An 18159-nucleotide genomic window follows, 5' to 3' on the forward strand; every position below is an offset into this window, starting at 1 on the left:
GATGGGCGGGGCTGGAAGGGCCCCTTATGCTCTTATGGACAACCTTGTATGTGGGTAGAACTGCTATAGCCTCTGCTTCCCATTCAAGAGGCAGTCCTGGGGTTTTTGTTTATCCCAAAGTAAATTCCATATCATCAAGTACAGATTTAAAAAATTAAGGCAAGGAAGGAAAAATAAAGAGGTTAACTTCCCCACCCCCAATTTTCATTTAGGGGTACTCAACTGCCTGGCTCCCTTTCTTTTTAATGTGTTACTTACTTCATGTGTGTTATTTTGCTGTGACAGTATCATTATCCACTCATAAAATGGAAACGAAAGAACAATGTATGAATAAGGTAAGAGATAGGACAGGGAAAAAGAATTATCTTTCCCAATGCATAGAACCCCTCCCTACAGGTAGAAAGTATTGAAGATTTAACCAGATTTTTGAAAATTCCTTTGCAAGAGCAGTATGTTGAAGGAAGGACCCTTTCAGCTATTTAGAGGCTAAGCAGAAGTTAACATCTCTATCAAGTTAAAATGTCATTTTCAATCAGACTGACAAATGATTACTGGGATCATATAAAGAGTTTCTAAAAGTTACACATAGCCCACCAAGATCCTATTTAGTGGGTTGGGCTAAAGTAAGAGCAGAATCAGTAAAATGTGTATTTTAAAATTTGTCCCCAAACTGGGAGCCCACGGCTCATGCCTGTAATCTCAGTGCTAAGATCAGGAGGAGCACTGCTGGAAGTCAACCAGGCAAATAGTTCATGGGACCTCATCGCCAAAACAACCAGAGGAAACTAGATTGAAGGTGTGGCTCAAGTAGAAGAGTGCCTACTTTTTACCCCAAACCCCAGTATCTCCCCTCCAAAAATAACAACAACAACAAAATTTGTCCCCAGATAATTTTGATAGCACCTACTTGCTGTGGAAATTACTGAGTTTATAACCTACCAAACTGAAGCATGGTAGAGCACATCTGCAATCCCAGCACCCAGGAAGCAGAGGTAGGAGGATCTTCACTTCAAAGCTAGCCTGGACTACATAGCAGAAACCCTGGGATGAGGGGTAGGAATGGGATGAGTTGGGAAGGCATTCTAGTCAATAACAGAGATCTATCTAAACACTTAGTCAAAGAATAATAGGATAAGAAAGAGTAATAGAGGAGGTGAATATGGTCATATAATTTATATATGGAAATGTCATGATACCCTATTTATGTGCAATTTAACATTTGCCAACGAAAAATGGAATAACTAAATGATTAATATATTTAGATAAACAGTTAGATGAATACACAGATAAAGCCATTGCCCTCTGGTATATAAGCAATTAACTTAGAGAGAAGATAGGCTTTCTTGTTTCCTCTAAGTGGGGCCTCAGGGATGATCTGCCCTCCATTCAGTGAATATTTGGGGCCCAAATATCTTTCACAGCCTGACTGCCACATTCTTCTACTGTGGACTGTAGTGGCATTTGCCAAGAAGGATTAGGGAAGGGATGAGCACTAAAAGCAATAAATACACTTTTTTAAAAAAATAATTCCTTTAGAAAGTCACTAAATTCTTAAGTGTGAAGGTGAATGCTAAAAATTAACAATTAGTTGAGAGTATTCTTTATATCCATGAATAAACACATTTCTATTTTATTTTTACTGCAGGGAACGGAAAGATCAGGTGAGTTGTTCAAACTGCAGTGTTACTTAGGAAACCAGGCAGATCACTATGTCCCTGGGGCAGGAATGTACTTTTAGGGGAAAAATTACTTTGAGAAGTACATGCATGTTTAATAGAACCGATGCTGGCAAAAATAACTGCAGAGACTGCTTTCACATTAGAAAAAAGATACTGAGAGTTGCTCTTAAGGAGCAAAAGTTTCATCTGCCAATGGCAAACTAATTTAAGGAATAGTTTACCTTCAAAAGCACTCATTTTTAAAAGCTATAGAAAAGTTCATTTTTTTTTGTATGAAATATAAACAAAACTTAATGTAGAAAAGATATTTATTTGCTATACTTTTTCTTTAAGTAACATCAGGGGAAAAAACTGATGTTTCTAGGGACCAAAGGTCACATATATCATATATTCCAATTGTTCTCCTTAATTACTAATCCATTCACCTCAATGATTTTTAACAAAAATTTATGGGGCCCTGTCCTGTGTAAAAAACTATGCTAGAGGTGAAAAAGGTAGATACATGACAACTGAGCCAAGGCCCTGTCCCAGGAGCTCACAACATGGCAGGAAGTCTCATTCACAAATAGAGAACTAATAATCTGAGACAGTAAGCTGTAATCAAGGAAGAAGTCAAGTGCTAGAATAAAATGAGGGAGAGGAGGATTAAATCTAAAAGTAGAGAGACCCTCACTCACCTGTGATTTTTATCTTTGGGGTTAAGTGACATTTATTAAACACCCAGTAGGGGAAAGATTTTCTCAAACTTGCACAAGGGAAAAGATTCAGACCTGCAACACCAGCATCAGCTAGGGAGAGAAAAACCACTTCACAATTACCATAGGGAACAGAGGCACCTTATCTAGCAGAAGAGACCCTAGCAATTCCTAATGGTTCTCACTCAAATTCAACCCTCAGCAATCTGTCACAAACTGCCCTGTCTTCTTCCCTCAGTCAGGCCAAGGTAGGATATTATAAAGCTGTGTCATGCCACCCGCAGGAGCAGAATGGCTTGGCATCAGTTGGAAAGATGGGTATATTACAATGAAAAAACAGAAAGAGTACTTTCATCACTTCATGTAGGCAATAAGATGCCAGGTAGCTGAGAACTGCTGTAAACAAGACCCTCTGACAGAGGACAAAAGACTGGAGGACTATGTGCTATATAATGGGAGGTTCCAATAGGCTTGGGCACTTCCTCACACATGGTGGAAACTAAGGCACTAAAGAGGTGAGCAAGAGCTGCTGCTCATCACAACATCCTTGCCAGATAAGAGGACTAAAAAAAGGTGCTTTCCCCCAAGCCCCGGGGTAAAACCTGAGGCTGTTTATTATGGCTCCAAAGGTCAAAATTAATAGCATGAATTGAGTCGTCTTCTTGTTCTTTGAAACTCCTTGTCAAGTGGCACAGCCAGCTGGGCACTCAACTCTGATATGCAGATCATAACGTTTGTGAACAGATAAAATGAATTACAATGAGCTAGGTCTATCATATGTCAACTCTCTAATGGGGCAGAAAGGTCTCTCTCTTTTTTTAACCAAACATTATCCAAATGCCTCCTATGATGGCCCATCTGAGGCCATTTAAGGCCCTCAAGAATTTGAACACCATCTTATTAGCAAATGACTCTGGGAGTCAACTCAAAGGTCTTAAAATTGCAATCACCCTATGGACAGGATAGGGAAGTAACTACATAACAAAATATTAGCTACCAGGCTGCCAAAATATTTACACAGACTATTTCATTGTGATCCCCATTAGCTCAATAAGAAAAGTTTTCCACTTTAAACATGGAGAATTGAAGAATGGGTAGTTTAAGTCATTTGCCCAGGTAAAGCCAAGATTCCTACCCAAGTGGTTCCATTAATACCCGGGTGGCTCTTAATCTAATACTGTCTCTGGCAATATCTAATGGACAACAAAGAAAACAGCAGAAACTATGAGACTTTTTATTCATTCATTAAAGAATATGTATAGTATTTGCTTAACAAGCTATATCTGCTCTCTTTACTAGAACTGAAAATAAGACATTTTAAATAAAAAACAGTTTATTTACAAAGAAACTGACCTATAAGAAAAGATACCAAACATGCACTTTGCTATTTGAGATCTTAAAGAAAGAATAAATGGAAATGGTGGGCTGGTGGAGTGGCTCAAGTGGTAGAGCGCCTGCCTAGTAAGCATGAGGTCCTGAGTTCAAACCCCATGCTGCTCAAAAAAAAGTACTGAAATGGAAATGGCAGTACATCACCAAGTCACTGCACAAGACGAGGAAAGAGCACAGAAACTGGAGGAAACCAGAACTGCCATGAAGCACTTAAAAATGGTAAGCAATGATTGCTGCATCATCCAGAGAAGTAGCAAAATGCTGAGCTCTAGTTCTAGTCTCCTACAGGCAATAATGGTAAGAAAAGCTATCTTTCGCAATCATTTTGGGAAAAGCTGCCTACAGCTCTAGTCTCACCACAAATTTGACTGAGCCTTACGACAATACCACCGCCTCTAGCAGAACACCAATCACACCATCTGCTGTTTGAACAGCAGCAATTCTTAACACCAAGTATTTCTACCTTAACAGCAAATTCCAATACTATCAACTTAAGTAACAAAACCAAAATAGTTGGTTTACAAATTCTATCCACATACCCAGCCAACTACCCAACTGTCCATCCCCCCAACAAACCTATGCCCTCTCCATTTATCAGTAACTGCATGCTGGGCGCTGTGCTGGACACCAACCCTATTTTTCACCTGCTGCAGCTTCTCCTGAGCTAGAGGGCCAGAGCTGTCCCCCGCACCCACGGGAGTCACGTTCTCAACACCAAAGCACAGAGCCTGTGCCAATTACGAAACAGGAGTCCCTGTTAAGCAAATTACAAAGCACCAGCCATAAAACCACATGCACTTAGAGCAGTGGTTCTTAACCCTGGCTGCATGTTAGTCACCTGAGGTGCTTTAAAATAATGCCAATACCTAGGCTTCATCCCAGACCAACTACATAATGGTATCAGGAGGTGGGCCCAGCACGAATGTTTTTTAAAGCTTCTTAAGCAATTCCAAAGTACACCCAGGGTTGAAATCCACCAAACTTAATTTCTAGAGTGATATTTCTGAAAACCTTAATCCACAAATCTATTAGATGGTACAAAGACCACAAAACTCACTTTGACAGCTGAGCTGTATTAAAATGATACCTCAATACAGTGTAACCTCAAAATTCTGATCCCATTATTTATTTGTTGATAGCACTACAATACTAAACAAGAGAGTACCTTGAGTTCACTCATTGTTTCCCCTTAGCTCCCAGCTTATTCTGAGAACTTGAGCTGCATATGGCTCTTGAGGTAGCCTTGTTGACATGCAGAAGTTGAGTGCTTGCCAGAGTGCAACTGGCAGTGTCCAGGCAAGAAGCAGCCTCAGCTCAGTACCCTGGCAGGAGGGAACCTTCACAGTTCAGGCATGATTATCAACCTCTTTGTGTTCTTAAAGGAGAGTAATTATAGGCATGTGAAAAAAGGGAAGCACTCCCTGAGGAACTCTTCCTCACATGCTTCCCAAGAGGCATGAGGGCCATTAAAAATTCCATGATGAAGAGGAAAAACAGCCTGGGAACAGCCAGGAGGCAATACAGCAAATTAATACACCAGCCCTCCTCAGGGAAAGCTGTGATAAAACAGGATACACTTCTCTTTGCAAAATAAAATTATACCACTAATGAAAACACAGTCATAACACACACACACACACACACACACACACACACACACACACACAGAAAACGTTCTAATGATGGGTGTAAAATTCCCATGCTTTGAAAGAAATCTTTTCCCATTACAAATAAAATGGGACAAGAAAAAGATAAAAATTTCCATTAGAAACACTTTTTAATACAGTCATTTGGCTGCCTCTTCCCTACCACCCCTACCCCTTTACATTCCCTCTTTGATGCCAAGCTTTTGCTAAATGGCCCACTCTCTGCAAAACTCACTGCCCAATTCCTAAACCAATCTCATTAGTCCCCCACAGTGGAGTTAGACTGGTTCTTCTCCATTTACCCCTTGCTGCACAGAAACCCTAGAATTTCAAAGGTTCCAAGAACTCAGTGCTTCCTCATTCATATTTTCTATAACCTGCATAAAGGTCACCTACACTGAACATTTCCCATAGAACAGTGGTTGTGAGACTTTAGTGCATATCTTCAATGAGTAAAAACTGTGAGGAAACAGTCATTATATATTTAAGATATACACATAAAATATAAATATGTGCTACCAGACACACACACACAATTAAATCAAAGAAAATTTTCAAGGGTAAGATAATAAATAAATGTTAAGTTTAAAATTCTTTTCTTCCCCTACCTCAATGAACCTTCATGCATGCAACTCGTTTGGTATACACTATCCTGGGAATGCTGTGTACAAGTAAGGACAAAGACAATCCATAACTGTCCACATTCTCTCTCCTCTGCTTTTAGTGACAGTCTAAACCAGCAGCAATATTTCCCCAGAGCCAAGCATACCAGGAGCTCAGCTGAGACTTCCTAATGTTTCCAAGTCTAGCCACAAGCACCATCAAACAAGAGAGGGACAATAATGATATAGATAATGAGATATACAAAAAAACAAGTAGCTCACACCAAGTTCAGCCACAGGATGGAGGCTTCTGAAGGAAATAGAAAACCCGGCAGAAGCACTGATCTGACCTCAGCACAGCACAGCTCTAGACAGCAGAGGTAAAGGGAGGGGGGCAAATCCACTTTAAGCACTGGACCTGGTACAACAGTACTCATACCATCTTCTCAAAGAGTATACACACCATTACTTTGTTGGTATCAAGATAAAATCTATAGGACTGCTCTCCTATCCACTGAAATTTTAGGTCTTTTTTGAGCACGGCTATCACAAAGAAAGCCTCTCCTGAGCCTGAGTTAGAAATCCCCTCCTCTGTGCTTCACATTATTCAAGTGCACACTTTTACTGCAATTGTCAGTGTCCATACCTGCCTTTCTTGAATGCAAGTTCCTTCAGGAACTACCTAACCAAAAAGCCTGGCACTCAGTAGAATCTGAATGGATGATAGATAAACATTACATTACTACAGAAAAGGTCTTAGCCAGGTGCCGAGGGCTCTCGCCTATAATCCTAGCTACTCAGGAGGCAGATATCAGGGGGATAGAGATTTAAAAGCAGCCCCAGCAAACAGTTCTTAGACCCTATCTCAAAAAAAAAAAAAAAAAACCACCACAAAAAAGGGCTTGGGGAGTGGCTCAGCCTGCCACTCAGTGAGACCAGTGCCTGCCTAGCAAGCGAGAGGCCTGAGTTCAAACTCCAGTACTTCAAAAAAGAAAAAAAGGCCATAGAGTGGCAGTTTACATCACCTCACAATTTTCTTAGTAACACCACTTATGATCACTTATGATGGTCTCTCTAGCCAAACAACTTTCCCAATTATAATACTATTTGTCTAGTAGAAAGATCTTAGAGTAGGTTATGGTCCGAAATAATAGAAGTTTTAAATGTGACCATAAAAGGGCAGTTTTGTGCAGCTTGCACCCCAAATCAATGAACATATCTATTTAAGAGTTTATTAAGAAGAAAGAAAATCATCAGAACCTTGAAAATAAATTCTTTATGCTATCAGAAATTAATCAAAGTTCTATGGTCTAGTCTGTTAGCTGGATAACAGCCCTACTAATGAAGGCTATCATGAAAACCAAACTTACTTCTCATGTCACCTAAATAAAGAGAATTTATAATGAGGCATAAGATTCATCCATTTGACAAATATATACTGACTGCCTAACAAGTGGCAAACACAAGTGCTAGGAATTTATCAGGGAGTGAAAGAAGGTCCCTGAACTCCGAAGCTTATATTCTAGTGAGAGAGGTATTGGGGGTGGGGGGAGGAAGCAACTAACTAATACACTAATTCATTACAGACTGTGATAGGAGCTATAAAGGAAACAAATGTATAATGAGTGGAGAGTACTGCATGTGGTCTTTTAGGCAGGATGGTCTGAGTGGTCCTCTCTGAGGAGGTGACACCTAAGTTGAGAGGAGCAAGGAGCTTAAAGAGGTTTCCAGGCAAAGGCCACAAGAGTGAAGGTCTAAAGCAGGAAAGAGCTGCTATTTTTGAAGAACAAAATAGAGCTTCCTGGTGCAGCTGGATCTCCCCCAAGAGAAGGGGAAGAACTATATGAAAGGAGGCTGGACATGGGAGGCAGAAATCAGATAATGCAGGGTTTTGCAGGTCATGGCAAGGGCCATTAATAATGGTCATTGAAGATAGGGCTTTTAATAGCAAAAATAATGTGAAATATGAGCCAGAAGGCTTAGGTCACAGTTGAGACTTAATCACATACTAGTCATGTGGTCACAGGAAAAATACCTCAGCACTCAGTCTGTTTCTGTAGCTGTAAAACATCTACTTACCCCTGAAGGTTGTTGTAAGGATTCCATTGGATCCTATACAGAAGAAAAGAGCAGTCACCAGAAGACAATTACCTGGCAGAGCAGTGTGCTGGAGAACACCTTCTGTGAGAAGCATCAGCTACAACGTCCAGGGAGTACAGGGGAGAAAGGGGATTAAACTGTGGAAATAAATAGATTGTTTCAGTAAGGCTTAAACGAAACAGAATGATCCCAAAGGGTAACCAACTATTTGATTAATTTTTTCTCTTTGATTGTCCAACTCTTCTGACAAAAAAAACACACTCTATTCAATAAAGTTGTGCATACTTAATAGTGTGCCCATGAATGTGTTATATCTAATCTAGCATGCCTCCAAAAAAAACCCTATTCCTTGTTAAACAATTTTCCAAAAACTTTTAATATGTAATAATCACCTAAATGGCACAGATGAACTTCCTAGATGATATAATAGGGATTTATGCTTCCTGATTAACAGTTGTCTATCAGTTCTTTTTTCTCAAGATAAGCATGAAATTATCTTTTTTTTTCTCTTATCCTGGCAAATGTTTCTAAGAATACATTACAGTGGCATAGTATAGTGGAATCAGAAGTAGACTAGAAATAGACTACCTGTCTCTTAATCCCAGTCTACCACTGACTAGTCTTTGAAATTATATATCCTTATCTGCAGTGTCTTACCTATTTTACAGAAGGACTAACTGAAATATTGCTTTCAGGTTATAAAGCAGTTTCAGGTTCTCATCTGTAAAAAATCTATTGACTTCCAAAGGTGGTTGCGAGGGGGTTGGCAGTATAACTTAGTGGTAGAACTCATGCTTAGCATGCAGGAAACCCTGAGTTCAATTCCCAGCACCAAAAAAAAAAGAGGTTGCAAGGATCAAATGGGACTATTTATGAGATTCATTCCGGTTTTTACTGCAAAGTTCACAAGTAAAACAAAAACAGGATTCCATTGAAATATGTGTTACAAGTAAGAATTAACAAATACAGTTAAACCAAAGATGGGAACTGGCTACAGTTCTTATCAATTAGTATTGGATATTCTTGGAAAATAGTCCTCCAAGAAAATCAGATCAACATGGACAACAAGGACCCTTACCTCATGTGCACAAGCAGACATGTGGGGAAAATCAGAAGCCAACACTTTATTCTTTCTAAAGAAAAGAAAATCAAATGATAAAATAAAAATGACAAAGAAAAGTGATCATACCTGATTTCGTTCTCTTTTCCCAGTTGATGGCAACCAGAAGCTAAAGAGAGGGAGAGAATAACAAGAAATAAAGCAATAAAAGTGGTAGGAAATTTACAGAGGGGAGAAGATAAAAGGACAGAATAATAAAGCAAAGACAAGGAAATGGGAAAAGAAGCAACTGGAGGAGAAAAGGAGAAAAATACTACAGTGTGTGAATGATTTTGCTAAAAGTAACTCTTCAAAGGAAAAAGTCTCACAAAGGAATGTCAGCAACTAGACAGGCTGGAAAAATCCAAGATCACAATGTGATGCCAGCATATTCTCAGCTATGCAGAGACAAGAGGACCCCAACTCCATGAGTGCATAAACCACAAGCACATCTTGCCTATTTGTTAAAAATTAGACTTGGCTGGATGTGTACAAGAGCATCACTGGGCACTGACTCTGATGTGTAAAGGACAAAACAAAGGCTGGCAATTTTTGGAAGTCATTTGACATGTATACATGTCAGCAGACATTTAAGTTTCAACCAGTTCAAAGGCTGTTGGGCTATAATCACACAAAAGAGTCACCCATGCAGGGACAAAGCTGTCATGAGAAGGGCAGATGGCTTGCCACTGCACTCACCACAGTAATTAGGACAGGAAGATTTCTTTACAAAGAGGTCTAAAACAGGGGAAACAATCTATAGAATAGAGGCAATCACCCAGTTAACAACAAAAACAAAAAATTTATGAGACAGAAAAACGAACTTAAAATATAACATTCTTAGTGGTGTCTACTATGTAGCACTAGAGTTATAAAAGGAAGAAAATAAAAACTAGTCTAGAAAATTGTCACAGTTCTAGCCTTTTTAACCGTTATGAAGTACAAATCTTTAAGCTCTCCTTTTTCAGCTCTGAAGTCCAGTTTCTAAGATGCTTCACAAAATTCCTTACTGCTTCATTCTCCAATGTATAGGTAAGGGTAGAAAAGCCAGTAACAACTTAAACACTTACTCTTTCTGCCGGGAGTCACTGATGATATGGCTTATCCTCTCAGTAGTCAGAGTGCTTATGCTGGTCTCCTAAAAAGACAAGGACAAGAGTAGCACCCAACTACAGAAGTAAATATATACAGTACAGTCTGTCACCAAGTTCACTTTTCCAAGCCAATCTCAAAGGCACATGTCAAATGCCAACCCTTAAAACCAACAACTGTATCTCTTTTTATGGGAATATATTTTAAAAGTATTACAGGTGAACCTTATTCTCTTATTCTCTGGTGATCCAAAAAAAAAAAAAATCATTAAAACATTTATTGCATATGATATTTTTTAATACTACATTTAAATTTTTTTAGTTGATACATAAGAGTATAAAAATTATACATATTAGAGCTGGGCATGATGAAGCACATCTGTAATTCCAGCAAATGGAATCAAACATTTATCTCATATACATACATATATGTGTGTGTGTATATATATATATTTATAAATATACACACACACACACATCTATACATACATATAAAGTAATATTTTCTGGAGTTTCTGAAGTATAAAGGAGCAGAAATTTTTCTTCAGAAAATTCACAATAGCCAAGTTTTTTTGTTTTTTTTTGTTGTTGTTGTTTTGGAAACAGAGTCTCACAGTAGCCCAGGCTGACCTGTACTTTTGATCCTCCTGCCTCAGCCTCTTGAATGCTGGGATTATAGGCATGTACCACCACGCCTGCCAACAGCAGTCAATTTTTCACATGCCAGCACACTATATCCCTGAGCTATGTGATTATAGCCCCAACAACCTTCACACCGAGACACTGAATCCTAAATATCTGCTGAATAAATGTATACATGTCCAAGGGCTTTTGTGTCCTACAAAAATTATCACCCTATATTTTGCTTCTTCCACATCATCTCAAAGTAAAAATAGAAGCATAAATTGATTCGTAAATTCAGGGTTCAAGATTGTAATGTGAAAGCTTATCCATAATACCATAATCAATTCAGAAACTAATCATCTCCAAAAAATTGGAAAGTGGCAGAAGGCACTCACCCTTCATTTAACTTGAGCACATTTATAATGAATATCTATCAGAGTATGTGGGAAAGCACACTAACCCATATATGAATAAGAGTTACACACACATGAGTAAGGGCTAAGAAGAGAGAACATAAGTCACAGGCATGAATGTCAAGAATGTCAAGCCTGTTACTCAAACACATTTGTTTCTGGGCAGATGTTATTATCTGTATTCATCTACGTGTATGGATTAGCCTAAACATTAGGATACACATTTTAGCAGAACCACTGGCTATAGAAAAATTAATTTGAGGTTAGATTCTAGACGGGAGTGGAGCTAAATGAAAGGAGTTCACACACCACATTCTTCATCTTCCTCATCCCTTATGGCTATGTCTCCTGGTTACAGACACAGAATTAGGGGCACGAAGGGAAAAGATGGGTGAAAAATGAGCTATTTGTTACAGCAGAAAAATTATTAACTTAAAATGCCATAATGTTTAAATTTACAGTTTATTACTGTGTAAATTACAAGCAGTACTTTGCGTAATTAGCAGCTTGCTGGCAGGGAGCTGTGAATGAAACTCATTATTTATGATTACAATTTAGAAAAAAGAGAAGAGAGACAGAGGAGGGGGGAAGGGGGAGAAGAGCAGTGACCTCCAGTAGAAATGACAAATACCCCTTTAAGGTGATGAAGGAGAATTAAACAAGTAAATATTATCCTATTCATGTGACATCATTACAGGCACATCCAATAGACCCTAGATCCCTTCCAGGTGAGCTTCCAGGGAGGCTTCAAGATGAACCGACTGCCTGCCACAGGAGTGGAATTTTATAAGCGCTAAAAGAAAGGAAAGCAGACAGTAGGGAGAACATTATTTGGCCTTGCCAGTAGAGGGAAAAAGTAAAACCATCTTTCTGTTCCCCACTTCCAGTTTACTGCCTTCTTCAACCCCAAACATTCCTATCTGCTAGCTGTACTGTTAAATATAAACTCCCCAAACAGCAAAAACAGCCCTTTATCATCTATAAACTGCGTGATCCAAAAGGAACAAGGCATCACTCTTCCAATAATCAAATATCTTCAACCTAGAGATGTAAATTGGAATTTAAAGATAAAAAGAAATAAGACTCTGAGTTCACCCGAAAATAAACAACCTCATTTCTTTTGCGTGCCTAAAACTTCCACACACTATTTCTCTAAGTATATTATAAGCAGCAGCCCCTTAAAGGGAATGAGGTGGTGGATAACCACTGCACACCTGGCCCAGAACAGAACCTGCCACATAGTAGCATTCTCAATGCTCATTGAGTGAAGGAGCAAATCCATGCTCTCAAGTACAACTGCATGCCTCACTTCTGCCCACCACCACCTTCTCTGCACATGAGCCTGTGCCCTAGACTATTTCTCAATAGTCTAGACTATTTCTCAATCTCAAAGCTGGAGTAAAAAATTTAATTAATTTAAAAAGAATAAAGGAGGCCTGGGTTCAAATCTCTATTCCTGCCTCTCTGATCCAGGTAACATCAAATATAACTTAACTTCTTTGAGCCTGTGTTTTTCTCATCTGCTAAAGCGACTGTCACCTTTTTGACAAGGTTGTTGGGAGGACTAAGCGGGGTGAATGCCTGGCACAGCACAGTCCCTGGCAAGGGCAGAATGGATAAATGGCAGACATGTGGCCAAGGAGGACACAGGAATTCAGTAACAAAAGGGTCTTTTTCAGTTTTGTTTTGTTTTTTTTTTAATGAATTCTTAGTTGAAAAGTCCAAAGTTAGGATAAAACAAAGACATATTGCTAAATTCAAAAGAGTTCTTAAAAAAAAAAAAAAAACCAAGAGTATTTTGACTTATACAATAATATAGGATTAATCAAAAGTGAAGAATGAAATCAGGCCTGTAGATTTATATGCAACAGAAACTGCAATGACAGTGTTTGCCATGTCAGAACTTCTGTGTACATTAAGTTTTAATTACCTATCCATTCAAATCCTACGTCATGCTCACTCTTGTAAACTCCCAAAACATTCCAGTTGGCTTCATTAACTCTAGGAGTTCTGAAGTGCCTTTGATTGTCAATACGACACACAAATCCCACAGGGAATACCACCTTCCCACAACACCTAGGAAACCATGAAAGCTGTCACCTTCCCAACCAGCCTTCTTCGCCCCTTTCTGAGGCATCGAGCTGCAGCTCCTGGCAGACGATTCAAGCGAGCATGATATCCTAAAGAAAGAAAAAATGCCTCAGTTACTGAACACAGAAAATCCATAAGCAGCCAAGCATAATAAATAGTACATGCCTGTAATCCCAGTATTGGGAGATAGAGGCAGAAGGTTCCAAACTTGAGGCCAACCTGGTTCATACAGTAAGACCCTGTTTCTAAAACAAAAAGAAAAAAGAAAAGGAAGGAAGGAGGGAAAAGAAAAGGAAATCCATATGCAGTCAGCATAGCACACTGGAGTCCCTACCCCTAGGATCTTCACAAGGCCATTTGCCAAGGACTTACTCTTCCCATATTTTGGTCACCAGCAGTATGATTTTAGGTGTGCCATTCACCTTTGACATCCTCATTTATAAAAGAACCACTTGCTCAGTCCTACCTTATGGGGCTATCTTAAAGACCCAATAAAATAGCATGTGGAAGATACTTTATAAACTGTGAACGCTATATAAATATTAGCTATCATTAACCACTCAATTTTAAATTAAATGCTAGTTACTATCTCAAAAACATTCTAATTCATGAAACACTGGTGAAAATAGAATGCACAGTATAATACCTTTTTTCCAACTGCTACGTGTATTCCATATACAGAAAGAACTGGAAGAATCGACACAAAAATCTTACCAATGACTTGGTCTCTGAATCTGGGATTACAGGCCACTTGAAGTTTCTCCTTGCTATTCTTGCATTTTTATGCCTACTTTAATATCTGTAAAACTTACAGATATTCATTGAAATGTTTGATAAAAAGTTACTACGGTAGCAACAATGTACCCCAGACAACTGGCAGTCTGTACCAAGAACTAACTGCTTTAAGAAGGCCTATCAAACACCCAAATTCATTAAAACAAAATCCTACATAGGGCTGGTGGAGTGGCTTGAGTAGTAGAGTGCCTGCCTAGCAAGCGTGAGGCCCTGAGTTCAAACCCCATACCACCAAAAAAAAAAACATGATAGCAGTTTATAGCTCTTAGTGTAACTCTGATCACCTACAATGCTCAGTAAATACTTGTTAACTGATTATTGGTTACTGGGAATCCTAGAATTGTAAATTTACAGAGATAAAGAAGCCTGTAAAACAGTCTTATTAAATGTCACATATCTTAAGCAATGACCCTGACATTTCAAGGGAATAAAGTGACTTGGACACAGTCACAGAGTCAACAGACAATACCAGAATATCACCACTTTTTCTTCTCCCTATCTTAAACACTTTCCATCCTACTTTGTTACTTAACAATTGAAATAAATACCAAGGGAAAGGATATACATTTGCTTTAAAGTAGGCAATAAGAGGATCATTAATTTAAAGAAATATTTTTAAATCATCCATTTAAAAAAATGCCAACTTTCTTACTAAAACCTGTTCCTTTCCAAGATCCAATCTTTTAGACTTCCAAAAAACACTCTATTAGCTTTACCGGAGGCTGAGCATCCAAGACATAATGCCAGGCTTCCTCAAATGGCACAAACTGGCACTGGCAAGCTGAAGGAATGCACTACTAATATATGTCAAGAGTATCCACAGATGATTTAGGTAGGAATGGGGAAGATCTTAAGCTTTCAGACTCACCCTTGAGTCCTCCAGATAATCCCTGAGCTAACTCCACAATTCAGACAGTAATGTGTGCTATGAGGCGTGCTTGAGTATGAGATGATGATTCTTCCCAAAGAGAACCATAAAAGTATGAACTATATTTTAACCTCCTCCAAACTCACCTCTTTGAGCTGGCCGGGAAGGTAAAAGGAATGTGGAATCTGAAAGTTTATCCAATCCAGAGTCCATTCTTTCTACTTCAGAGCAGTGATCAGGAGCCCACTTGGGCAGAAGATTAGGAACAGTGAATCCTGGAACACATTCTCCTTCATAGAACCAATCACTCTGCTCATCATCCCCTAAAGCAAACAGATTATGTCATAAATTGTAATTTCAACATGTACTAAAAATAAACAAATACGAGGGTATCTTTCTCAGTGCTATAGTTCTTATTTTATTTTTAAATAAACCAAAATACAAAAAATTATTCTGGTATTCTTGATACACATTATTATGAAAACTAAAATATCAAATTAGTTTCACATGGATGTCCACCTGTATTAGATCAGATTGCTTTAATAGCGAAAACTAATTAGGCCTTACAACCCACCAGGATCCATGCTAAAATCCTCTAAACATGTAATCTCTTCCAAGCCCTACATAAACTCCAGCTTACAATAAGGCAACTAATGTGCAGAGAATCCAAGGTTAAGTTAGTAAATGATGAAGCCAGAATTTAAATCCAAGTCTGATTAACAAAGCCTGAAGTCTTTTCCACAAAAAATAAACTATCTTCCTTACCATTCACCATTTATTTGTATAAACTTAGAGGTCCAAAGCCATAAATGCTCCTCAATTCAAAACTAGCTATTCCTGAGGGAATTTTTGCTATATTTTCATTTCTCATAATAGATGAATGTATGCCCATATCTGTTTTTTCCTTGGTGGCTCATTAATGGGAGAGAAAATCATTTTTCCAAGCTACCAGGAAAAAACTAACCACAGAAACAAACAATGTAATTCCCTAAGCCTTTTCAAGAAGCTATGCCATAATAAAGGAAATGCAAATTAAAACCACACTAAGATTCCACCTCACCCCTGTTAGAATAGCCATCATCAGCAACACCACCAACAACAGGTGTTGGCGAGGATACGGGGAAAAAGGAACCCTCTTACACTGTTGGTGGGAATGTAGACTAGTACAACCACTCTGGAAAAAAATATGGAGGCTACTTAAAAAGCTGGACATCGATCTACCATTTGATCCAGCAATACCACTCTTGGGGATATACCCAAAAGACTGTTACTCCAGAGGCACCTGCACATCCATGTTTATTGCAGCACTATTCACAATAGCAAAGTTATGGAAACAGCCAAGATGCCCCAGCACTGACGAATGGATTAAGAAAATGTGGTATCTATACACAATGGAATTTTATGCAGCCATGAAGAAGAACGAAATGTTATCATTCGCTGGTAAATGGATGGAATTGGAGAACATCATTCTGAGTGAGGTTAGCCTGGCCCAAAAGACCAAAAATCGTATGTTCTCCCTCATATGTGGACATTAGATCAAGGGCAAACACAACAAGGGGATTGGACTATGAGCACATGATAAAAGCGAGAGCACACAAGGGAGGGATGAGGATAGGTAAGACACCTAAAAAACTAGCTAGCATTTGTTGCCCTTAACGCAGAGAAACTAAAGCAGATACCTCAAAGCAACTGAGGCCAATAGGAAAAGGGGAACAGGTACTAGAGAAAAGGTTAGATCAAAAAGAATTAACCTAGAAGGTAACACCCACGCACAGGAAATCAATGTGAGTCAATGCCCTGTATAGCTATCCTTATCTCAACCAGCAAAAACCCTTGTTCCTTCCTATTATTGCTTATACTCTCTCTACAACAAGATTAGAAATAAGGGCAAAATAGTTTCTGCTGGGTATTGGGGGGGGGGAGAGGGAGGGGGCGGAGTGGGTGGTAAGGGAGGGGGTGGGGGCAGTGGGGAGAAATGAACCAAGCCTTGTATGCACATATGAATAATAAAAGAAAAATGAAAAAAAAAAAAAGTTCTGAACAATTAAAAAAAAAAAAAAAAAGAAGCTATGCCATTTACTAAGGCCATATTGCTCATTAATGGCAAAGTCACAATTAGACCTATATATCCAGACTCTTGGCTCAAACTCCTTCCTATTGGCTATGATAACAGCATCTCAATTTCCACTAGTTTATTTCAAAATAGGTAAGAATAAGGGGATTTTAAGGAAGTGACTATTTATAAAGGTATAGACAAGGAAACCCACAAGGGAAGCAGAACCCTGGAGCCAGCAGCAGAGAGTTTTTACCATTTCTACACCTAGAGAGGCAAGGGAAAGAATGGTTATCAGAACCCAGGAAAAGAACTGCAACCTTGGGCAAAGGCTACCAAACAGGAGTGTAACTTTCTGCAGAGGAACCACTGCCAACAGACAAGCCAACAGAAAGTTAGACAGAGAAAGCTATAATCCAACGTGGTAGACTGCATTTTCATTTGAGGTCTTTACCACTCCCTATAACAGAGTGATGCATCCACATCGTTTGCCTTATGTCACTGGATCCCACAGGCAAATTTGTCCTTTAGGCAAATCATGCTTCCTCATCCTGCTGATATTGGGCCTGTTCATATGACTTGCTATAAGTAGCAGAACATTAGCAGAACAAAAGGCTTTAAACACACATGCATGCTCTAGTTTGGTCACTTGGCATTTATGTCTTCTGCCATGAGAAATCCATTGTTCCTTTAGCCTACGTAAGATACAATGAGTAGATGTAACTTGAAGCCTAGAGACCAGCTGAGCCCAAGCTAGTGCCAACCAACCCACAGCCCCAAAGCAAAAAATAAATGTGGTAAACCACAGAAATCTGGGGGCTTTTAAGCAGCATTATCACAATAAAAACTTGACAAATAACAGCCATCTCATTCACCTCTCGCCAATCTTCTACCTTCTGTTGGCCAAACCCAACAAGAAACTGAGGGCAAAAATGAGGCACTGATTTAGTCCATCAACATTCCTGGAGAGGCATGAAGAAAACTGTATGTTGGTGAATGACCAGTCATTCA

General features: G+C 39.0%; 1 protein-coding gene across 4 annotated transcripts in view; it reads right to left on the reverse strand.

The window, feature by feature from the left end:
* Gpatch2l (G-patch domain containing 2 like) overlaps nt 1-18159 on the reverse strand; it is a 56288-nt gene that overhangs the window by 21232 nt on the left and 16897 nt on the right. For 2 of the 4 annotated variants that reach the window (XM_020183352.2, XM_074067487.1), the window contains 5 exons: nt 15242-15418; nt 13442-13521; nt 10284-10351; nt 9193-9247; nt 8166-8251 (listed from right to left, as the gene is read on the reverse strand). In XM_020183352.2, the coding sequence (XP_020038941.1) occupies nt 8166-8251; nt 9193-9247; nt 10284-10351; nt 13442-13521; nt 15242-15418 (466 nt within the window). Of the gene's footprint in view, nt 1-8165; nt 8252-9192; nt 9248-9303; nt 9344-10283; nt 10352-13441; nt 13522-15241; nt 15419-18159 lie in introns of all 4 variants that reach the window. The other 2 variants (XM_020183354.2, XM_074067488.1) reach the window with 1 other exon arrangement.

This window comes from Castor canadensis, chromosome 3 (genome assembly GCF_047511655.1).
Source record: "Castor canadensis chromosome 3, mCasCan1.hap1v2, whole genome shotgun sequence".
Classification (NCBI taxonomy): domain Eukaryota; kingdom Metazoa; phylum Chordata; class Mammalia; order Rodentia; family Castoridae; genus Castor; species Castor canadensis.